This window comes from Ranitomeya variabilis, chromosome 7, assembly GCF_051348905.1.
Source record: "Ranitomeya variabilis isolate aRanVar5 chromosome 7, aRanVar5.hap1, whole genome shotgun sequence".
In the NCBI taxonomy this organism is placed as follows: domain Eukaryota; kingdom Metazoa; phylum Chordata; class Amphibia; order Anura; family Dendrobatidae; genus Ranitomeya; species Ranitomeya variabilis.
The window spans coordinates 177,440,768-177,466,466 of NC_135238.1; the positions used below are offsets into that span (position 1 = coordinate 177,440,768).

At 43.4% G+C, this 25,699-nt stretch overlaps 1 protein-coding gene across 8 annotated transcripts in view; it reads right to left on the reverse strand.

Annotated features, from left to right (window-relative positions):
• Window positions 1-2,389: 2,389 nt before the first annotated feature.
• AGAP1 (ArfGAP with GTPase domain, ankyrin repeat and PH domain 1) overlaps window positions 2,390-25,699 on the reverse strand; it is a 450,161-nt gene continuing 426,851 nt past the window's right edge. For 3 of the 8 annotated variants that reach the window (XM_077272355.1, XM_077272357.1, XM_077272356.1), the window contains 2 exons: window positions 14,105-14,360; window positions 2,391-7,868 (listed from right to left, as the gene is read on the reverse strand). In XM_077272355.1, coding sequence (XP_077128470.1) covers window positions 7,653-7,868; window positions 14,105-14,360 — 472 coding nt within the window. In that variant the 3' untranslated portion in view covers window positions 2,391-7,652. Of the gene's footprint in view, window positions 7,869-14,104; window positions 14,361-25,699 lie in introns of all 8 variants that reach the window. The other 5 variants (XM_077272359.1, XM_077272358.1, XM_077272360.1 and 2 more) reach the window with 3 other exon arrangements.

The window sequence follows — 25,699 nt, forward strand, 5'->3', positions numbered from 1 at the left end:
TAGCAGAGACACTACAGCATCATCCACCCCCAATCTCTGCTGGTACGCAAACTGTAGGGGGTCAGTAAAAGCCATCACCCTCGGACACAAGTAAGCGAGCATTATTCTCTCCAAGGACTTCATAGCATGTGATGTTAAGGCCACTGGACGATAGTCTTGTAGGGAAGTTGGAAGCGTGGTCTTAGGAACCGGCACCAGGCAGGTGGTCTTCCATAGTTCTGGTACACCTTGTAATTGAAGGCTCCAGTTAAACAGGTGCTGGATGACAGTACACAGTTGGTTTGCCCACGCTCTGAGGACACGTGGACTGAGGCCATCGGGCCCAGCTGCTTGGCCAATAACTAGTTTACTAAACTGTTTTCTCACATCGCTTTGGGAGACAGTGAAAGCAGGCAGTTTATCCCCCAATGTCAATGCTGCCGATCGTTTCCCAGCTCCATCCCCCATTCCTGATGACGCCGTGCTTGTGTTGGTGAATCTGTTGAAAAACCTCATTCATTTCATTAGCCAAGGGCAGATCCACTTCCCCACGCTCCGGCTTTGCCTTAAACCCAGTTAGCCGTTTCATGCCAGACCACAGCTCCATGAAATTGTTGTGTGACAATTTATTTTCTAATTTAATTCTAATTTTAATATATATGGGGCTCATTATACTGTATGGAACATTATATGGGTCCATTATTCTGTATGGAGCATTACATGAGGCTCATTATTCTGTATGGAGGACTATGTGATGCCCATAATACTGTATGGAGGACTATATTATCTGGTTTCTGAGCTATTGTAGAATTTACAATAGATATCACTCATGTAATGTAAGAAGTGAAATCTTTAACATTGTTCTATACCTATATTTCTCTGCTGTATCTGTGCATCATGAATTGTGGTTTGTGTTAAAGGGGCCCACTGGGACTCTTTCGCCCAGTGCCCACGAAAACCTGGAGCCAGCCCTGCATCCGGGGCTGGTTTTTGGCCTGATATAATCCAGTTAATGAACCGGGTTTATATCTGAAGAGGAACTAGTGGCAGTCCTACTGGGCTTTCAGCGCTGTTTCACTGATGCTAGTGAAAGGGGCCTTAGGGTTGTGAGCGAGTGTGGTGCCACGTAATCAGCTGTGTGAGCCACCTTCTCTCACCGTGTCTCCCTAGGCCCGTGTAGACAGGGAGGGTATATGTAAAACTGTGAAAAGCTGACCTTACGTGTCCCCAGGGGGTGCTCAACCTCATGCTGGTGCAAGTGCGGAGACCATACCGCATGATCCCTCCAACGTAATAGTTTATGTCTGGTGGGGTGGCAAGGTGTGGGTTCGTCATGTAATGGCAGCAGTGGGATTCTGCGTGATCTCTCTGGTGCCAATCTTTCACTATCTTTGCTAGCTTGATTTCTTTTTTACATTTCCTATTAAGATCTTTATATTCCTGAAATGCTATTTCTGTATTCTTGTCCTTCAAGATTTTGATTCTCCTTTGTTTTTGTCTTATTAAACTTTGTACGGTTTAATTTATCCATACTGGTTTCTTTTTATTTTTGGACATTTTATTACTAGAGGGTATAAGTTTTCTACAGCATTCTAATAGTATATCCTTAAACATGCCCCATTTATGGTGAGTTTGCCCAATTACCATGATATGGTCCCAATTTACACGATTAAGCTCTTCACGTAATTTGTTGAAATCAGCTTTCCTAAAACTCCAGGTTTTTGCATTTCCTCTTTGAAATGTTTTATTGAATATTACATTTAAACTTACCAAATTATGGTCACTGCTGCCCAAATGCTCCCTGAGATTGTATCTGGTCTATTTGACACCACCAGATCCAGCAAATTATCTCCCCTTGATGAGGGGGTGTGTTGGAGAAAGACACTCCTGATTAATTATGAGGTGCACGCCTCTTAATCAGAAGTGTGTTGACAAGTGGCATGCGCCTCACCACAAATCTTTTTCAACTTGGGGGACTTTCTGATGCAAGGAACACCACGGCTCATAACTACTTAATCTGTGGCATCACAGCTCTGTCCCACCCTAGCTAAACCCATTTTTGGAGGATCTGGGAAAAACTGGTATGAAAATACCAAAAGCCACTTATTTAAGCAAATTGCCACTAATTTAGCAAATTTTCAAAGCATTTTATGCCAGAATTCTGGTGAAATGTCTTTGATGAATTGTGAATTGAGGTTTGTGTGTCCAAATCTTGTCAAATTTGCTGTTATCAGTAAACCATATTGGAGATGACTAGCAGAGGTTTCCACCCTTTATTACAGTTTAATGCTAGGCATGATATTATGACTATAAATTATACTAGATCTTAGTCCTCATTGTTATGACCTTCTTATGGTTCATAAAATATTCTGAATATAAGTTTGTGTACTCTTTATTCTGTGACGATATTATTCATACCTTTTCGTTGCTTTGTTCCAATTAAAATGTCCAAAACCACGTGATCTCGGTTACAGCGGAAAGATCAATTTCAGATAAAGAAATCATAACAGCCATAAAAAAATAACAACAAAGACCCAAACAAATGGAATTTGTTTCTATTCAAATAGTTTTTTTTCCTTGGTTTTTATTTTACATACATTTTGCATCCTCTAATAAGACACAATACAAAAGAATTCTGTATAACTTAGACAACATAATCAATAAGACACCGAAAAAAAAAAAAAAAAAACCCCTCTGTAATATACACCTTGCATATAGGTGCTACAGAGTTAATAGTCTGAAATAAGATACACACTAATCAGGGGCAGAAACTGGCTCCACATCTGGTCAGGAGAGATTTAAAAAAAAAAAAAAATTAAATAAAAGTGCCCCTCCCAAGTTCATGGGGTGGATGTCTTGAAAATGGGACTCTCTGCCAGAGGGAGATGACAACACACTGTATCCAACTCCCACGTCTACTTAAGCTCAGGACACACATATTCCCTTTTACTGTAGTGCTCACACTCTATTCAGAAGACAAAGCAATGACCACTTGTGCTCCATGGCCATGGACGGCTCTGTGTGATTTGGATGTGCAGGTTGGTTCAGACACGGCTTAAGAGTCACCTTGTAGGCAACGATCATTAGAAAATCAGATTGATCTCTTCCAAGATCTGTAGTGTTATATTAATTTTCCAGAACAAAACCTTTTATCTTGGGAGTCCCATGTTGAGCATGATATGAACAGTCAAATTCCTTCATAGCCGAGAGATTCCTAGATGTTTTTGAGATGCCATTGTATGAACATCTAAGAGGCCCCCTCCTTTTATAAAGAATGGTTTTCTTCAACTTACAGTATTTGGTCACTGATATGTTATAGCATGCAGTGTATAATATATTCCTCTTCCTGCTCAAGGGCGTGATTCTACAACAATATATCCAGGAGACATGATCGCTTCCAAGGAAGCCACCTTCAGATGGCACAAAATCATACAAAACAAAATAAACCAAACATAAATCGCGCATCTCTCATAATTCTACAAATGCAACAAACACATGTGAAACTGCCTGACAATGGAGATAACATGGAGATCTGGGGGTCAGGTTGTGTAGAGCAAATCTACAAACTGGGACATAGACTGCTATTGACTAGATCACTATATGACTATGAACCCCCCCACCTCAACAGTTTTCCAACCCAAGCCTTCGTCCAATCTAAAGTTGTCAAAAGATGCAAAACATTTCACTAGTTTCCATTCCCTCATGAATTGTTACAATAGGTAGGACTGGGTAAGCGGCTGTAAAACCCCTCTGGTGCCATCTATCTGTGGTGGTGGGGGATCAGACAGGAAAACTCAACTTGAATCCTTTTTTTAACCTTAGGGCAGACGTCTTCTGCATAGATATCAGACTAATTAAATCAGTCTATTGTCCATGGCCCACTTAAGAATGGGAATGGAAAGTACAGAACTAATCTGTGGAAACTGTCAAAATCCTGCAGAAACGTGGATGTGTGAATATTGCCTCAGAGAGAACCTCAGATCAGTAGAGTGTTCTGCAGTGGACACTACTCGCCGCTCTCTTCAGTAAGTAGTGGCTTCTAGACATTCTCCTCCATCAAGTTACAGCCCATTTTATACGACACACTATGCTGTAGATCTTTTGCGGTTGTTGATTCTGTGTGAGCTATGTTTACATGGATTTTTTGAGAAACATTTTGGAGCAAATCTTCTCCAAAATGCTCCTCAAAAACGTCTTAAAAAATGCTTCCTTTTTATTTCTATGGGAAATCCACTTTGTAGTTCAAATGGGGAATTTTTTGAGCTTTTGTTTTCCTGAAGAGGCATTAGAAATGCACGTGACTCCTTTGAATCCTGAAGGAAACCACTCCAAATTAGTCACTGCCAAAATCAAATGTTTAAGGAAAACATTGTTCCAAATTTTTTCAAAACCACTTCAGGAAAAGAAAAACTCCAAAAACTACCCAAACAGAAGCATGACATAAAGGGGTTTCTACTAGAATAATTCTTGGTTTTTGAATTCCTCAAAATACTCCAAGTGAACATAGCCTTAAACGTGTTTTCTATCTTGCGCTACTCTTAGGTTAGAGCTGGCTATATTCAGCCGCTCTCTACGGACTGATCATAAGTTGGGCATTTCTAACTCGAGTGCTTGCTTGGGGACACTGAGATTTTCCAACATGTGGGCAATTCTCCATGCAATAACCATGATCGTTCTCTTTTTACACTGCTGTTCTACTGCCAGTAAGATTTGTGATGTCTTGCAGGTTCTCCTTTTAGGAGGCTAAGGATGGGCAGATATTCCAACATCCATTGTTTAGATATTTGCTTCCAAATATCTCAGAAATGTATGAACACTAGAATAAAGAGGTCCTCCAACCGCAGGTAAACACACTTTGAAATGAATAATTTCATTTGGCAATAAGGTTTAATCCGGCATGCAGATTTAGTGGCTGAATGTGGTATCAAATATTTTTTCAAAAACGTTTTGTGTTTTCATCATATTTTTTGATGCAGCATCTCAGTGGGAAAAATCACAAAATTGGGAAACAGTACTGATCTTCACTGTAATATAGGGATGATGGGTGCTATAAATGTATACTAGTGCAAGTGGAGCTGTCGCTGGCAGCAACTAAATAGGTGACGAAATATAGTCAGTTCCTATGAGAAACGCCTTACTTTTGTCTGCTAGTACATGAGATCACATATCTGCCTGTAAAATTACACAATTTCACAAAGATAACCAATCATTCTGTGTAATTGATTGAAGTTTTTCCGATTTATCAGGAACATTTAAATATTAAGATTAGATGGCTGAGTGGTTTTTCTTTTTTCCTTTCCACAATAACAATATATAAGAAAGCTCATAATGAAAGATTAACCTTAGTTACATTGATAGTGGTATTAAATGGGGTAATTCACTGACATTTAAGGCCCCATACACATGAGATTGTTTAGCCGGCTGTCACTGTCGAGAACGCCTATGTTTTCCTGTCAGAAATCTCCGGTGGAGACTTATCTCAGAGAAGAAAAGGACTGGCAATCAAAAATCGGGCATGCCAGATCATGAACTTTCCCGAGATTCAATTGTATGAGGCTCCCATACATAAGACATTTTGGAGGGTTATTCCAATATTAGTCTGATCTGTAATGGGGGCTTTAAAGAGACACTATTGATGAATGCAATCGTTGTTCGATTTGATCAGCCATTCCAGGCTGGGGGTATTGTCTCCTACCACAATGGTCACTCCTAGTTCACATTCATCCACTTTTAAGAAGCTCACGATATTTGTGCATGATAGTGGGAGCACTTTTATGAATGAATGCCATTACTCCATTTCTTCAACTATCTTACATTAAATTTCATTGTGTGGCTCTAACGTAAGATCTCATATAATCCCAACAATGAATCATGTGCATTATGTGGAGCCAAGATAGTAAATTACTACATCTTTTCAGATGAGGCCAAACTTAGCGGGTGAAATAAAGACTGTAGGTTTTAATTGCGGCAAGGTTCCTAAATTTGGCTTTGGATTTCTTTGGCTTTAGCTCTGTGCGTCTCATGGTCCGGCTTCTTCTTTGATCAGGCACTATATAGGTACCTGAATCGGGCTGTGTGGCATCTCTTTATGAAGCTTCAGGTCAAGAGTGCGGCTATGACAGAATAGCAGAAAGGAATTTGTTATTGATGGGGGATTGAGATGAGCAAGCGTGTTCAGATAACGTGTTATCCGAGTATCTCAAGCGTGCTTGAGTAATATGTTGGAATCCCCGCGGCTGCATGTCTCGTGGCTGTTAGACAGCCGAAACGTATGCAGGGGGGTGGGGGTGCCTGTTTGTTAGGCAATCCCCACGTGTTGCAGCCGTCTAACAGCCACGAGACATGCAGCCGCGGGGATGCGAACATATTACTCAAGCACGCTCGAGATACTCGGATAACACCCGAGGATGATTGGATAACAAGATACCCGAGCACGCTCTAATGGGGTCCGAGTGGTCAGACATCATGATCAGATATGGATGGCTTATCCTATCGACCCCCCTCTGTGGATTTTGTCCAATGTTTACTCCTATTAAGCAGATGTAATGCCGGCAGTGCAATCCTATAATATTATATAGCGGTCCAGTATAAATTGCACTGCAGGGTATGACTTCTACCGTGCGTGTTCTTCATCCAGAGATCTCCATGAAAACATGTTCCATAGTGCAGTAAGTACTTCTAATTAGAGCCATTTAAGTAAGCCTTTAAGGAAAAAAAACAAATGCACTCAACCATGTAACCATTTCACTTATGAGGTTTCTGCTTTTTATGTTGCTCAGCGATGTGACCCAGATGTACTGAAACAATGGGTGCAATGTGTGTGTTTTAGGAACGGAGCCACGGGACCCAGGCCACACCACAATTCAGGTGGCTAGCGCATTGTTCTGTTAAATTATTTTGAAAATTAAATAATAATAATAAAAAATAAAAAAAACAACAAGATTTCCTAGAAAAATCAGATCTCACAATGCATAATGTATCCAACGTCAAATTAAAAAAACAGCTGATCTAAACGCACCCTTCAGAATCTTTTACAGAATTTTTGTTCCTATATTTTTTGTGGGGTTACAGTTAGAGGGAACAGAGGCTTTACAGCGCAGCAAGATTATGACAAGGAGTCTGAAGATGGGGCCCAGAATGTCTCTCCTAATATGATTCTTGTAAGAATATTGCAATCACATCCCTGTAATCAGCGGAGCGTGGAGAGAGCTTCCTCCTCAGCTAATATGCTCCCTTCTACATGATGAGTAATCATGTCCTATTAAACAGCGGTGCAGGCTGAGGGAACTCAACTATACAAGTGTAATGAAGCCAGCATTCTCTGAGGACAGATTAGCTCCAAGTGATTTGACACATAGCATCATTGGAGCCTCAAACCTGACAAACTCAGTGCCTGCGTGTGATTTATGTGGAGCAGTGCTTGTCAGATGAGAGCAGAGCCTAAGTGTTCTGCTGGGGTAGAGGTGAAATGTGCACATAACTGACAGCTCTCTGCCTCCCGTCCTCGTCCTTTTTTCTTCTTCCTGCCTCCGAAATGCTAGTGGAGGCTCAGTCTGTTCTCCCCCTTGTTCAGCACTCAGTGCTCTTCTGCCTCCCATGTCATTCCCGGCTCCTCCCCGTGCGGTGCAAGGGGCGAGCGGTGCTCGAGTCTGTCTCCTTTTCACATGATCATTTTAGATTAGGGTGGGCATCAGTCCTCCACCTCCTGCGTTACTGTTGTTGTTGCGATTGTTTTTCCGGGAGAGGTTCGGTGTAGCCATGAGCACAAATTGTTCATCAGGGCAGCCATACTGGAGCAGAAGATCCCGCACCTCTGGGGTAACAGCTTGCTTGGCGTATGCTAAAGCTGTGTTTCCATGGAAGTCCCGTGCCATCACGTCAACGCCGTACTGAAAGAAAAAACAGACAAACTTGTTATATAGATCACATAGATTCGCAGATACATTATTCTCAAATTTAATGTCAATTATTAAGTTCCGGGGTCTCTACGGACCCCAGAGCATAATAAAAACAAGATGCAAAAAAAAAAAAAAAAAAAAAATACTTATACTCAACTCTCCGGCCCCTCCACTCATCACCATTATCTTTTTCCAGTCTTCTGTGCATCTTCTTATTATCACCACCAGCACGGAAATCCTCAGGAGGATTCTACGCAAACACCTGAAAGGTCACAATGCCATGATGTGCACCGTGACCTTGCATGTGCATGAGCAGAACCACCCAGGACCTTATCAGAGCCAGAAGTCCCGGCCTAGCGAGAGGGGCCTGGGGATTTCATCACTCGCTGTGGCAATCAGAAGATATGACTGGTGACTGTAGAGTAGAGGGGCTGAAGAGGTGAGCAGGAAGGCAAGTAGAAGTATTCTTATTTTCCCAACCTTTCGCTGGCCCTTTACAGTTCAGAAAAATTGCAATTTGGCTGAATTAGCAAAGAAGTGAATTACAAAAAAAAAATCTTGCATTTTGACGAATTTTGATTTTTTTAAGTAGAATTAAATTCAACTAGAATAGGTTTGCTCACTCCTGCTACATAGGTATACTGTACATACACTAAAGCAGAACTGACTGGGTGCAAATCATTTGTACTACCCACCTCCCTTTTGATACATACAGTGTGGAAAAGAAGTATTTGATACACTGCAGATTTTGCCAGTTTTCCCACCTACAAAGAATAGAGAGGTCTGTAATTTTTATTTTAGGTACACTTCACCTGTAAGAGACAGAATCTAAAAATAAAAACCAGAAAATCACATTGTATGATATTTAAAAAATTAAACTGACTTTTATTGCATAAAATAAGTATTTGATAACCTACCAACCAGCAAGGATTCTGGCTCTAACAGACCTGTTAATTTTTCTTTAAGAAGCCCTCCTACTCTGCACTCATTACCTGTATTAATTGCACCTGTTTGAACTTGTTACCTGTATAAAAGACACCTGTCCACACACTCAATCACTCTAACCTCTCCACCATGGCCAAGACCAAAGAGCTGTCTAAGGACACCATGGACAAAATTGTAGACCCGCAAAAGGCTTGGATGGGCTACAGAACAATAGGAAGCAGCTTGGTGAGAAGGCAACAACTGTTGGCACAATTATTAGAAAATGGAAGAAATACAAGATGACTGTCAATCTTCCACAGTCTGGGGCTCCATGCAAGATCTTGCCTGGAGGGGTAAGGATGATTCTGAAAACCCAGAACTACACAGAAGGACCTGGTCAATGACCTGAAGAGAACTGGGACCACAGTCTCAAACATTACTGTTAGAGACACACTACGCAGTCATGGATTAAAATCCTGCAGGGCACGCAATGTCCCCCTGCTCACATCAGCAAATGTCCAATTTGAAGTTCGCCAATGACCATCTGGATGATTCATAGGAGGCATGGGAGAAGGTCATGTGGTAAAATGTGACCAAATAGAACATTTTGGTCTAAATTGCACTCGCCTTGTTTGGAGGAAGAAGGGGGAAGAGTACAACCCCAAGAACAACGTCCCAACAGTGAAGCATGGTGGGGGAAACATCAATTTGGGTGTGTTTTTCTGAAAAGGGGACAGGACAAATGCACCGTACTGAAGGTAGGATGGATGGGGTCATGTATCACGAGATTTTGGACAACAATCTCCTTCCCTCAATAAGAAAACTGAAGATGGGTCATGGCTGGGTCTTCCAGCATGACTATGACCCGAAACACAGCCAGGACAACTAAGTAATGGCTCTGTGAGAAGCATTTCAAGGTCCTGGAGTGGCTGAGCCAGTCTCCAAACCTGAACCCAATAGAAAATCTTTGGAGGGAGCCGAAACTCATTGTTGCTCAGCGACAGCCCTGATCTATATGGAGTGGGCCAAAATCCCTGCTGCAGTGTGTGCAAACTTGGTGAAGAACTACAGGAAATGTCCAACCTCTGTATTTGCAAAGGTTTCTGTACCAAAGATTAAGTTCTGTTTTGCTATTGTATCAAATACTTATTTCATGCAATAAAATGCAATTTAATTATTTAAAGATCACACAATGCGATTTTCTGGTTTTCATTTTTAGATTCTGTCTCTCACAGTTGAAGTGTACCTACGATAAAAATTACAGAGCTCTCATTATTTGTAGGTGGGAAAACTTGCAAAATCTGCAGTGTATCAAATACTTATTTTCCCCACTGTACTTGCAAATAAAACACCATTCAGCAAAAATTTTGGATTTCAGCACGGAGAGCTGCGCTCCTTTCACGATACACATTTAACATTAAACAGCTTTGAGCCTCAGCAGATCCCCGCCATGGCTGAGTTGTACGCAGGGGCGTAACAACTGCGGTCGCAGCTGCGACCGGGCCCGCAGTGCTTAGGGGCCCGCCCAGTGGCGTATCCAGGGGTTTTCAGGGCCAGGGAGCGGGGGCTGTCTAATTATACTCACCTACTCCTGAAGCGGTCCCTGCAGGTCCCTGGCTGCCCGGCGCCCCAGCTTCTTCCTGTACTGAGCGGTCACATGGTACCGCTCATTACAGTAATGAATATGCGGCTCCACCTCCCATAGGGGTGGAGCCGCATATTCATTACTGTAATGAGCGGTAACGGTGACCGCTCTGTACAGGAAGCAGCAGCGCCGGGAAACCAGGGGCTGCACCGCACCAGGAGCAGGTGAGTATAATGGGGAGGGGGAGTGCTGCGCGATATTCACCTCTCCCCGTTCCAGCCGCCGCTCTTCTGCAGTGACGCTGAGGTCAGAGGGCGCGGTGACGTAGTTAGTGCGCGCCTCTGCCTGAGCGTCAGTGCGGAGGAGGCGGAAGATGGAGTGGCGGCTGGAACGAGGAGCAGCCTGCAGGTGAATATTGAAAGTGTCGGGGGCCTGAGCGACAGAGAGGTGAGTATGTGTTTTTTGTTTTTTTTTTTATCGCAGCAACAGCAAATGGGGCAAATATCTGTGTGGAGCATCTTACGGGGCCATAACATTTGTGCAGCATTATATGGGGCGAGTGTCTGTATAGAGCATCTTATGGGGCCATAACGTTTGTGCAGCACTATAATAAGGCAAGTGTCTGTATAGAGCATCTTATGGGGCCATAACGTTTGTGCAGCACTATATGGGGCCATAACGTTTGTGCAGCACTATATGGGGCAAGTGTCTGTATAGAGCATCTTATGGGGCCATAATGTTTGTGCAGCACTATATGGGGCAAGTGTCTGTATGGAGCATCTTATGGGGCTATAACGTTTGTGCAGCACTATAATGGGGCAAGTGTCTGTATGGAGCATCTATGGGGCCATAACGTTTGTGCAGCACTATATGTGGCAAGTGTCTGTATAGAGCATCTTATGGGGCCATAATGTTTGTGCAGCATTATATGGGGCAAGTGTCTGTATATAGAGCATCTTATGGGGCCATAACGTTTGTGCAGCACTATATGGGGCCATAACGTTTGTGCAGCACTATATGGGGCAAGTGTCTGTATAGAGCATCTTATGGGGCTATAACGTTTGTGCAGTACTATATGGGGCAAGTGTCTGTATGGAGCATCTTATGGGGCCATAACGTTTGTGCAGCACTATATGGGGCAAGTCTCTGTATAGAGCATCTTATGGGGCCATAACGTTTGTGCAGCACTATATGGGGCAAGTGTTTGTATGGGGCCATAACGTTTGTGCAGCACTATATGGGGCCATAACGTTTGTGCAGCACTATATGGGGCAAGTGTCTGTATAGAGCATCTTATGGGGCCATAATGTTTGTGCAGCACTATATGGGGCAAGTGTCTGTATAGAGCATCTTATGGGGCCATAATGTTTGTGCAGCACTATATGGGGCAAGTGTCTGTATAGAGCATCTTATGGGGCCATAACGTTTGTGCAGCACTATATGGGGCAAGTGTCTGTATGGGGCCATAACGTTTGTGCAGCACAATTAATTGTATGCAGGACTCTGCTGTGCTGATTGTCATGGTGCTGAATGAGTGTGGGGTCAGGAGGGGTTTATAGTGTGGATGTAGCAGAGCCGTGTGTGTACAAGGTGTACAGAGCGGAGCCGTGTATGTGTGTAGTGGCGCAATGTGTACAAGGTGTACGGAGCGGAGTCAGGTGTGTACGAGGTGTACAAAAGCTGAGCCCAGTGTGAAAGAGGTGAGTGGAGTTGTGTATGTATGGGGTGTATGGAGTGGTGCTGCGTGTTTACGAGGTGTATGGAGCGGAGCCGCTTGTGTACGAGGTGTGCGGAGCCGCATGTGTACGGGGTGGACGGAGCGGAGCCGTGTGTGTATGGAGTGTACGAAGCAGAGCCGCGTGTGTACGGAGCGGAGCTGCGTGTGTACGGAGCGGAGCTATGTGTGTGTGGTGTACGGAGTGGATCCGTGTGTGTATGATGTTTACGGAGCAGATCCATGGGTGTGAGGAGCGGAGTCGCGTGTGTACGGGGTTCACGGAGCAGAGCCGTGTATGTACGGGCTGTAAATTTCCGAGTCGGGAAGAATGGTACACGGCTGTGGGCAGAGCCCAGCATGTGCACTGTGGGGGAGTATTGGGTGTACTCGCCAGCGTCAGAATGTGCAGTGCGTATGCTCCGGAGACAACCAGTACACCCAATACACCCCCACACTGCACAGGTCCGGAAATGACGCACTGCAGCGTCATACCAGGAAGAAACAGCACACAGATTTCAAACGCTGGGAGTGCGCTTGGAATTAGAGCGAGAAAGGACATGAACGCCCAGAGTCTGCACTTCCGAAGACATCACCATAATTAGTATAGGGACTTGTTAGTTATAAAATCATTTTTCTCAGCGATTACAGGGCAGTATTAGGTCATACTATACAACAAAGCAACAAAACCATAGTGTGCGAAATGAATAGGGAAAATGTGAATTTCGGTGGGAAATATTTTGGCGCAGGGGGGAGGGGGGGCCCATTTGAAAGTTCGCATCGGGCCCCTCACTTTGTAGTTACGCCACTGGTTATACGAACTCATCATGGTCAACACACTATTGTGTCCAAATGACAGCACTGACAACGTGGGCAGTGTGATCCGGTGGCAGAAGAAAGCAAATTTCACAGGTAATGTTATTGCAGGCATGTTTATTTGATAGCGCTTTAGGGGGTATCCATATTGTGCACACATCCAGGCTCTTGACCTATACACAACACAGCGCCCTACTCAATGGTAACGTACTTAGGCTACTGTCACACTAGCGTCGGACGACGCACGACGAATTGCGTCGTTGCGACGTACCGGCGCTAGCAGTGAATGCGCCGCACAACGGGGGCAGCGGATGCTGTTTTTCAACACATCCGCTGCCCCATTGTGAGGTGCGGGGAGGCGGGGGCGGAGTTCCGGCCGCGCATGCGCGGTCGGAAAAGATGGGAACGACGCACCAAAAAATGTTACAAGCAACGTTTTTTGGTGGCGACGGTCTGACGCAACACGACGCACTGCGTCGCTAATGCAAGTCTATGGAGAAAAAACGCATCCTGCAAGCACTTTTGCAGGATGCGTTTTTTCTACAAAACGACGCATAGCGATGTGCAGTGCACGACGCTAGTGTGAAAGTAGCCTTAGAGTTAAAAAAGGCAGATCCTCTTTTGTAATGATCCTCTTTTGTAATCCTGGACAACTTCTTCAATGTAACTGGAAGATACAACCATACTTGGGCTTTATACGTGCTTATTTTATAACAGCCAGAAAAAATGTCACTCCGCAGGGATCTGAAAGACCAGTCAGATGGGTCATTGCAAAAAGTAAGATGTGATCTGGCTAGTTTCTATGGGCATCATCTCCACTTACTGTAAAGGTCATGATGTTTGGCCTTTCTTGCGTTACATACAAGTTATCGGCATATCTAATGCTAGCTCCACACATAACTGAGACATCACAGTCACACTTGGTTATTCAACATGACCACTTTCTGTACCCAGGTCAACACATAATATTATCTGTTACCCAACTGGCCTGGCACTGCAATACAAAGCACAAGCCATCGTCAAAGCCCATGAATTTGGGCTGTCACTTGGCAGCAACCTCTCTCTTGTGATGTACCTGATCAGCTGAACAAGCAGAATCTGTCCACGGCACAGTAGGGCCACCTGTCTATGACTAAGCTGCCAAACATGTCAGCTACACAGACCCATAGATATCTTTCCAGTACTCACCCATATAAGCAGCTGCACCAGTACCACATTTCCCTTGCGACAAGCTAGATGCAAGGCCGTGCGTCTGTCTCCCTCTCCGCAGGTTTCATTTACTTCTTCCCGGGAGCCATGTGCAAGAAGTAGGATTACTGTCCTTAAGTCCTCTTCGGCTGTAGCCCTCAGTAACTGCTGCCCTAGGGGCAAATCTCGACAGGGCAGGGGTGCTAAGAAAAGTTTCTGCTCATATTTTGCACGAATCCAACGTTCCTTCTCTTCCCTGGTGAAAAGCAAAAGGAAAGGTAAATTCCCAAGACGTAGACATTAGTGATGAGCGAGTATACTCGTTACTTGAGATTTCTCGAGCATGCTCGGGTGTCCTCCGAGTATTTGTAACTGCTCGGAGATTTAGTTTTTGTTGACGCAGCTGCATGATTTACAGCTGATAGCCAGCCTAAGTACATGTGGGGGTTGCCTGGTTGCTAAGGAATCCCCACATGTACTTAGGCTGGCTATCAGATGTAAATCATTCAGCTGCTGTGATGAAAACTAAATCTCCGAGCACTAAAAAATACTCGGAGGACCCCCGAGCTTGCTCGGGAAATCTCGAGTAACAAGTATACTCACTCATCACTGGTAGACATTTATATTAATAGTGTAGGGAAGGGAAGTGATGACGTATCCATACATCAAGCAAACTATTATTCACGTGCAGAAAATGCACCCGCATGGAAGTGCCGCCAATTACGGATTGTGAATATTGATATTTCTAAGTCGCCATCGCAAGCATAGAAGCTTTTCTAAAGCACACGATTCACCAGTAGGAAACATGTACACAGAGGTGCTTTCACTTATTCCACCATATTCACAGATATAGTGGCATATGAAGAGGTCTACAACATAAAGACTGCTGGACTACACTTCCCAGAATGTGGTGAGCCAGGTAGGGGTAAATCCCCTTCTGTGGGTGATCCCCTCCAGAGGGGGCCCCAGAGTCAGGACCCCTGGCTGTGTTTACACTGTTGGAGGTAATCTAGTGTCAGGTTAGCTCTAATCCCCTCTAATCCCTCTGTGTAAACAGCTTTTCTAAGGAGTAAATCTGGATTATCTTTACATGGTTTCCTGTACATGTGGAGCGACCGGGCAGCGACCCCACATCTCCCCTGGCGAGGAGCTGTCAGCCCATCACACAGGAGCTGGGGATCCATTACAGGTGGGCAGGGGCAGCGATCAACAACATCAAAGCACTTCTGCTCTGTGATTTCGGACTTTTACCTGCCAGAGGTAAATGGGGCTGCACACGGAGCTAATCGCTGGTCATTAGCCACTGAATGGCACAGGTAGGCAAGCGGATACATTGTAAAGAGGACATTATCTGATTTACAGGGGGAAAAAATGAACAAAACAGACCTTGGGACAATGAAACGTGAAACCCCCCAGGCAAGAGAGAGCCAGTTTGTGTCCTGCCCAGTAATGAGTAGCAGCAGTGTCTAACAGGGTAGGGGGCATATAGGGATGCAAGGACAGGTGGAAATGGAAATGGGGTTTCTGGGATTAGACAAACGTGGCTACTTCTTTTAAAAAAAGAAAAAACAGCGCCACACCTGTCCACAGGCCATATGTAGTACTGCGACTCAGGAGAATAGTTGCAACTCTACACACAACAAATGGACAAGTGTGGCGCTGAATTTGGAAAAACAAAGCAGTCATTTTATAATCCACAACCAGACCAATAGAAAAAAAAGGTCCATAACACTGGAACCACACAACAGAATCAAAGACAGTAATACTTTGGGGAGCAACAAAATCAGATCAGATCCAATGGATCTGAGCTTAAAGCACAAACAACAGACCAGATGCTTCATATAAAATCACAAGAAAAACTATTTGTCTTCACTTCTAGATGTAGCGCAGCTAATTTCTTCTGTAACACTTTGGGCAGCAGTGTGAGAGGTGTCCGATAATCCTGCAGCTTTATAGAAAGCACAATGTGAACTCAAGAACTAAAAAGCAGTATAAAGTGATTTCTTTGCAGCCACATATGGTGGTCGCTGATACTTGGTATAAAATTAATTGTATAACACGTCATCCCTCAGGAGCGCAGGTACAGATGTCACCTGTTACTGATACAGGCGGGGGTCCTAGCTGCAAGGAATTTGGACCCGGTGCCATCCTGCTTACAGCAAAGGAGAACAGGGAGGAAGAGGAGTCGGAAGAGGAGCTGGAAACAATGTGAGGGGGAAACGCTCTCTGCAGGGGGACAGCCCGCTCTATGGCACAGGAAGTGTTCTAGCAGATGGCTGGCTGGGGGCCGCATGCTTTCTGTGCTGGGCTAGGTTGCTAAGGATGGAGGAAGCAGAGAAGGGACAGCAGTAGTGGGAGGGTGTCCATGGTGCAGTGAGCAGGATAATACAGCTCTTTCTACGTGTACATTATAGAGCTATATGTTCTTTCTATGTATACTTTATTGGTAAACATTTCTACTCTGTCCAGGTTTCCATAATTACTTAAATGACCACCAGCAGGTTATTATCCCGGAGCAGTTCCACTGTAATACTGTATCTGTGTCATATCGATGTGTAGCCGACTCCCCTGCAGCGCTCCGCAGCTCACACACAAAGGTGGATTTATGTACTAACCGGGGCTCTGCACATAAATATCCCAGAGGTGCCTGATCAATAAAATCAGTGTTTTACCAACCTGAGGAATGTTTTATGGAGCTCAGAGAACAGCAGAAACATTGATGATTAAATAAAGCAAATCTATTAGCCTTATTACAGGATAGCCAGGCTCTTCTGACACTCGCACAATGGCAGTGACATAAAACAGGCTGCACACCGCACCCAGGCCCCGTCCTCCGCATACACGATGCAGACGCCGCACACAAGGTACAGGGCGGCTCCAGATTATACTCATTCATAAAAATAAGTCACCACTCATCCATGAATAGAATAATGTAATATTGCAAACTAAATCAGAATGACAATTCTCTTAACATTCCGTGCATCCAGCTCCTATACAGACTTATAGTGTACGTCCCCATGGTTTACAAAATATTATATTTTGCTCCTGCCGTCATGTATTACTCCATCCCATCTGACCACAGCTTCTTGTTAACCCACCCACAAGAAGGGACAAATAAGTGAAGAGGAGGCAAAGGGTCAAAGAGAAGAGAGATGAAGGTTCTTTTACATATGCGGATAATAATCTGCCTGTAGCGAGCGCCAATCAGCTGGTTACACTTCCATTTACAAATGGCAACCAACTACACGAGTGAACCGTACGGGAATGAAGGAGCGTTACTACCATGCTTCATCCCCATACAGTTTGCATGTTCTCCACATCTGATTCTATTCACACGATGGATGTGATGACGACCCACAATGATTTTAAGCCCTGCATAAAACAGGTCATCATCATCAGCCTACAAGTGTTTGCTCGCTAATGGTCAAGTATGTTTATATGGGGTAAAACAAGTGGCAAAAGCAAGTTCTTGGCCCTCAGATCTCCCTCATGAATGTCCGGTTAGAAGAACATCAGCACCCTAAGGCTGCTTTCACACATCAGGCTTTTTGTTCCAGGCTAAATCCGGCAATTTACAAAAAAACGGATCCGGCGTAAATTGTGGAAAACTGATGCACCGGATCCGTTTTTTAGCTGGATCCGGCTTTCTTTACTGTGCATGGTTTTTTGAGAGAGAGAGTACAAAAAACGGATTTGGTAGCCGGAGCCGTTCATTCACACATCCGTTCCATGCGTTTATTGCCGCAAACGTCCTTTCAGGCTTTTTCGCCGCACAGAAAAAACGTTGCAGTAGATGTTTTTTGTGTCTGGCAAAAAAGCCTGAAGGGACGGATCCGGCACAAAACGGATGAAACGCAGGTCGTTCAGGCACAATCCGGCACTAATACAACTCTATGGGAAAAAAACAGATCCGGAGAGTAAAAAAACGGATCCGTTTTTTTCAAAAATTACCGGATTGTGCCTGAAACAAAAAACCTGATGTGTGAAAGCAGCCTAACACCTTGTGGTGGCTGATCTTCCCTAGAACAAATGGATAAAATGTTGACATTTTTCATCCACCAAATTGGGTGAGTTCCTCAGACGCTGCTCTGCTGTGTATGGGGGCCTTTATAATGTAATCCATAATTTATTATAATGGTTGTATACCTGACTACACAAGATACTTGTGTCTCCTCTCACAGGTAGACCCAGGTATCTACTACTTTTGTAAGACTTATTGTCATTCACCTTGAAACCACCTAAAAGGGGGTCATTTTGCATCTTGCTGTGTATTCTTTTTCAGACTCCCACTACCCCCAGTAAATAATTCCCAGTAGTATGGGAGGCTGCAAGGAGGCTCTGCAGCATTACAGAGAGCGAGAGCGCACGCGGGAAATTGGGCAGCTCGTTAGAGAAGCACAGAACCAATCAGGACAAAATTATGCAGTCATGTAAGAAATAATATCTATTAGGCTAATTTAATCAGTGCATACTTTACAGATGGATTAGAATGCAGAATCCAATTATGTCAGACATTGCGGCTACACTGGACTTGCAGCCCTCATATGGGAGATGGGGGGACGAAAGGTAGGGGGGAGGCAAAGAATGGAGGTTTAAACAGCATGAGCTAAAGAAGCAGCACGGAGGCTTTATATTAACCTTAGTTTGTAGATTTTAGGAAGAAAACTAGAAAGAAAAACCCTTTAATAGAAATGAGGCAATACATTAATATCCCCAATCACTCCGATTAAACATTTGTACATTTACATAGTTGTAATCAGATCATTTGTGAGGTTGGCTACTCTCCAACTATAAGCCAAGATTGTGGAAAAATAAATAGGAAAACAGCGGCCCACTGTGGGACACAGAAGCTAAAGGCCAGGCACACAAGTACAGATAAACTGTTGGGTGGGATCATTAATATAAGATACTGCAGATACTAGCAACCACAGGGGTCTAGTGGCTACTGTCTAGACTTACTGGCCAGTTAAGAGTCACATCCGATTCAGGGTTACACAGGCAACTTCAGTATTTGTCCGTAGCAGATACCACTTTATATGAGAAAGCAGCAGCTAGGTCAGGCCAATGGATGAATAAAAAGGAAATAACTACTGTGCAAATACCCAAACACCAATATTTCGGACTGGTGCTTGTTCTTATCACAGTCTGGATCTTTAACACAAGTCAGCAATAACAGATATGAAATATAGCGCTGTATGCCAGTTCATATGCAAAAACGGAAGAAGCATCACATAGCAAGTACACAGTTGTACTCAAAAGTTTACATACCCTGGCTGAATTGTTGCTTTCTTGGCCTTTTTTCAGAGAATATGAATGATAACACCAAAACTTATTCTCCACTCATGGTTAGTGGTTGGGTGAAGCCATTTATTGTCGAACTACTGTGTTTTCTCATTTTATATCATAACGACACAGAGTTTCAGAGTTAAACAAATATGGCTGGAATTGTGTAATCCTATATGTCATCGAAGAGCAGTGACATCAGTAACTACACCGCTCATCAGATTCCCCGGCTCACACAGGTGGCAGCCTAAGGCCGGGGTCACTACCGTAGAATACGGGCGAGTGCTGTAAGAAAACAAAGGACACAAAATGTCCACCAGATGGCTCCTGCTTCTTCCATGCAAACATTTAGCTCCAGTTTTAATCGGTCACTTTCCAGGAAGACGACTCGTGCACAGTCCCAATATTCCATTTGTTCTTTCTTCCTAAAAACTTGTTCTTTGCATTTTATTTAAGTCTGAATTATTACAAGTTTTCTACTAGCAGTTATGAGATAATCCTGGTAAATAGTAGTTTCATCACGGAAGACACACACTGGATGTATATACTATGAGTAAATCTCTACTGGATATTGGATGTACAGTACAGAGCAAAAGTTTGGACGCACCTTCTCATTTAAAGATTTTTCTGTATTTTCATGACTATGAAAATTGTACATTCACACTGAAGGCATCAAAACTATGAATTAACACGTGGAATTATATACTTAACAAAAAACTACCTCTTGAAGCTCATCAAGTATATAATTCCACGTGTTAATTCATAGTTTTGATGCCTTCAGTGTGAATGTACAATTTTCATAGTCATGAAAATACAGAAAAATCTTTAAATGAGAAGGTGTGTCCAAACTTTTGGTCTGTTCTGTACATACCATCCGTAAACCTATACCAGATATTGGATGCATATGCTTCGTATAAACCTATACCGGACATATATATATGCGTAAATCTATACCGGTTATCAGATATATACACTACGTGTAAACCTATACTGGATATTGGATGTATATACTACGTGTAAACCTATACCAGATATTGGATGCATATACTATCCGTAAACCTATACTGGATATTGGATGTATATACTACGTGTAAACCTATACCAGATATTGGATGTATATACTACGTGTAAACCTATACCAGATATTGGATGCATATACTATCCGTAAACCTATACTGGATATTGGATGTATATACTACGTGTAAACCTATACTGGATATTGGATGTATATACTACGTGTAAACCTATACTGGATATTGGATGTATATACTACGTGTAAACCTATACTGGATATTGGATGTATATACTACGTGTAAACCTATACCAGATATTGGATGTATATACTAGGCGTAAACCTATACCAGATATTGGATGTATATACTACGTGTAAACCTATACCAGATATTGGATGTATATACTACGTGTAAACCTATACCAGATATTGGATGCATATACTATCCGTAAACCTATACTGGATATTGGATGTATATACTACGTGTAAACCTATACCAGATATTGGATGTATATACTATCCGTAAACCTATACTGGATATTGGATGTACGGTATATACTATGGGTAAACCTATACCAGATATTGGATGTACGGTATATGCTATGGGTAAACCTATACTGGATATTGGATGTATATACTACGTGTAAACCTATACCAGATATTGGATGTATATACTACGTGTAAACCTATACCAGATATTGGATGTATATACTACGTGTAAACCTATACTGGATATTGGATGTATATACTACGTGTAAACCTATACAGGATATTGGATGTATATACTACGTGTAAATCTATACCAGATATTGGATGTATATACTACGTGTAAACCTATACCAGATATTGGATGTATATACTATCCGTAATCCTATACCAGATATTGGATGTACGGTATATACTATGCGTAAACCTATACTGGATATTGGATACTACGCGTAAACTGATATAGAACCGATTTTCACTAATCACAAGCACGTATTTCATGCAAAACACAAAACTATCACCATTATAATCCCAAAAGATCAGAATACATTGGTGACGGCAAACTGGACTCTACGTAGAAGGATTGGGATACACCTCTTTATAAATGAATTGATGCTTTTCGCTCTGTCCTATTGCCCCCAGTGTATAATATCCGGTCCCCCGCCTTACCGTCTGCCTTTACTCACGTGTGAGAGGATGGCTCATTGTAAAGCGCTCATACAGTGGGCACAGAGGGACCGATTCATGAAGGTGTTTTCTACAAAATCTTGGTGTAAAGCACCTTCAAATGTTTTAGTTGAACACGAACTTGCAATAAAAATTCAGCAAATTTTGGTGTTTGTATGCCAGTTTTGACCAGATCTGCGAGAACGGACAGAGCTGGGGTGAGACAGGGAATGGCAAAGCCAGCCTGAAAAATGATTCAAAAGTTGAGGTCTAGCTGTGACTGGAGTAGCATTTCCGGCCAAGGCTCAGGTCAGTTGTACGACGGACCTAATTCATTCAGTGGTGTGCACCTCTAATGAATGAATTAGGCGGCTCGTACTCCTCCAGCATTAAGATGGACATGCACAATGCCAGTCTTACTGAATCAGGTGCAAAGTGCAGAAACGTCACCAACGCCAAGTGCTCCAATCCTCCTCTAGCATTAACATCAGGACAAAAACGGTGTGCCAGCGGCTTCATGGCATGGTAAGTTGGTAACGCCAAACAGCTGAATGTGATCCTGTGGAGGACACAGATAGAAGAGGCCTCTGTGCAAGAGCAGTGCATGGGCCCATAGCAGCAACAGAGCTCATCATAAAGCACAATTCCACTTGCTCTGTAGGTGGCAGTGGCCCTCTAACCTCTTGGCCCCTGTACAGCTGCATAGCTTGCACCAATGATATGTCCGTCCTTGCCAGGCACAATGCCACTGAACTCTGGAGCAGTGGAAACATGTTCTGTACCAGTGACACTTCTATGGATGAGGCAGAGATTGGCGAATGTCAGGACAATGTCACCTGCTTTTCGGCATTATGCTAGCTGTGAAGTTTGGTGAAGGAGGGATAATGTTATGGGGCAGCATTTCAGGGGTTCCAGCCCGGCACTCTCCTCCATCATCAGTGTCTAACCTCACAAATGTTCTTCTGTATGAATAGTCAGAAATTCCCACAGACCCCTACACAATCTTGTAGAAGGCTTTCCCTGAAGAGCGGAAGCTGTTATAGCTGCGAAGAGGAAACCAACTCCATATTAATGTCTATGGATTGGGAATCTGATGTCACAAAATCCCCTGTAGGTCTAATGTGCGGGTGTCCCAATACTTTTGGCTATACAGTGTATCTTTGTATTCATTGCTCATTATAGACAGAGAAAAAATCCACTTCTCATGACCTGTGATTATGCACAGTATATTTCCTCCAAGGTTGTATTTTTTCATTCTTTTCCAACTAAAGTGACAAAATCTCTGCTTTGCCTTCAACTGTGTATGAATTGTGACATGGAAGGACATATCATTAGTTGTATGTATCTCCTTCAAATATTCTTTACTTTTTTTCTTGAATTGATTCTATGTCAATAGATTAGAGGACTTGGCAGAGCCAGACTGTCGGAGGACACGGGAGCCATGTGTAGCATGAGAACCGACTATTCAGTCTCATTAAACACGTCAACCCTAGATCTGAAAAATGACCTAATTATGCCAACTTGAAAATAAAAAGGTTAGGAGATAATTAACGTCAATCTGATCTTTATTGGGCATGGTGGACAATGTGGTTGGCAGCTCCTGTGTGATCATACTGCTCAGCCAGATGCCCATTTACTGCACCTAAAGGTGTCACCATATTATTTATTAGTTTGGGTCAGCTGAAGATTTTTTCATCACCGATTACAATGTAATATGGTGACAAAGTAGTATAGAGGCGCAATCACAGGGCAATGTATGTTAGACACCTGTGACGTCACGAACGCCAGAAGGATCCATGCTCCCATCTCAACACTCGCCCTGAAGAGTGTCCTTTACATCTTCATTAGGCCGCTGATTTTTATAGTATCGAGTAGCTTATCAGACATTATACACTTTTGTTAACATTTGGGATACCATCTTTTATGTCTATAACATGACTTACTTGGGAAACCTTGAGCAAAGCGGCGGACCTCCAATGGCGGAAGTCAAGGCAGCTGCTATGGGGTCTGTGAGCCGGAGAGGCCCGGTGTGTCAGCGCCTGCCCTAGGACCGCACTCCGGCCATCATCGCCAGCACCCTCTGCCCGTCAGTGCGAGCAATGATGATGGAAGAGGGAGCATCAGCAGAGGCTTAAACCTCCATCATTCTGCCTCAGAGTCTGACGTGTCAGAGCAGCAGGCGCGATTACGTCTGTACCGTGCGCTCATTGTTGTGAGATGTGCGGCGCCTCACACCACACGCTCAGGAGCCCACAGCATCGAGAGGAACAAGGACAGAGGAGTATTTTTATTTTTAAATCAGTGACTAGTGGCCATAATAGAGTATGGTGGACCATGGGGGACATTGTATTGTATAGAGGACCATGGGGGGCATTATATTGTATAGAAGACTATGGTGAGAGCATTATATTGTATGGAGGACCATGGAGAGAGCATTATATTGTATGGAGGACCATGGAGAGAGCATTATATTGTATAGAGGACCATGGAGAGAGCATTATATTGTATGGAGGACCATGGAGAGAGCATTATATTGTATGGAGGACCATGGAGAGAGCATTATATTGTATGGAGGACCATGGTGAGAGCACTATATTGTATAGAGGACCATGGTGAGAGCATTATATTGTATAGAGGACCATGGTTAAAGCAATATATTGTATGGGGGACCATGGAGAGAGCATTATATTGTATGGAGGACCATGGCGAGAGCACTATATTGTATGGAGGACCATGGTGAGAGCATTATATTGTATGGAGGACCATGGCGAGAGCATTATATTGTATGGAGGACCATGATGAGAGCACTATATTGTATGGAGGACCATGATGAGAGCACTATATTGTATGGAGGACCATGGTGAGAGCATTATATTGTATGGAGGACCATGGGGAGAGCATTATATTGTATGGAGGACCATGGTGAGAGCACTATATTGTATGGAGGACCATGGTGAGAGCATTATATTGTATGGAGGACCATGGTGAGAGCACTATATTGTATGGATGACCATGGTGAGAGCATTATATTGTATGGAGGACCATGGAGAGTGCATTATATTATATGGAGGACCATGGTGAGAGCACTATATTGTATGGAGGACCATGGTGAGAGCATTATATTGTATGGAGGACCATGGAGAGTGCATTATATTGTATGGAGGACCATGGTGAGAGCACTATATTGTATGGAGGACCATGGTGAGAGCATTATATTGTATGGAGGACCATGGAGAGTGCATTATATTATATGGAGGACCATGGTGAGAGCATTATATTGTATGGAGGACCATGGGGAGAGCATTATATTGTATGGAGGACCATGGGGAGAGCATTACATTGTATGGAGGACCATGGTGAGAGCACTATATTGTATGGAGGACCATGGTGAGAGCATTATATTGTATGGAGGACCATGGTGAGAGCATTATATTGTATGGAGGACCATGGAGAGTGCATTATATTATATGGAGGACCATGGTGAGAGCATTATATTGTATGGAGGACCATGATAAGAGCATTATATTGTATGGAGGACCATGGGGGTGCATTATATTGTATGGAGGACCATGGGGAGTGCATTATATTATATGGAGGACCATGGAGAGTGCATTATATTGTATGGAGGACCATGGGGAGAGCATTACATTGTATGGAGGACCATGGGGAGTGCATTATATTATATGGAGGACCATGGGGAGAGCATTATATTGTATGGAGGACCATGGGGAGAGCATTACATTGTATGGAGGACCATGGGGAGAGCATTATATTGTATGGAGGACCATGGTGAGAGCACTATATTGTATGGAGGACCATGGTGAGAGCATTATATTGTATGGAGGACCATGGTGAGAGCATTATATTGTATGGAGGACCATGGTGAGAGCATTATATTGTATGGAGGACCATGGAGAGTGCATTATATTATATGGAGGACCATGGTGAGAGCATTATATTGTATGGAGGACCATGATAAGAGCATTATATTGTATGGAGGACCATGGGGGTTCATTATATTGTATGGAGGACCATGGGGAGCGCATTATATTATATGGAGGACCATGGGGAGAGCATTATATTGTATGGAGGACCATGGGGAGAGCATTACATTGTATGGAGGACCATGGGGAGAGCATTATATTGTA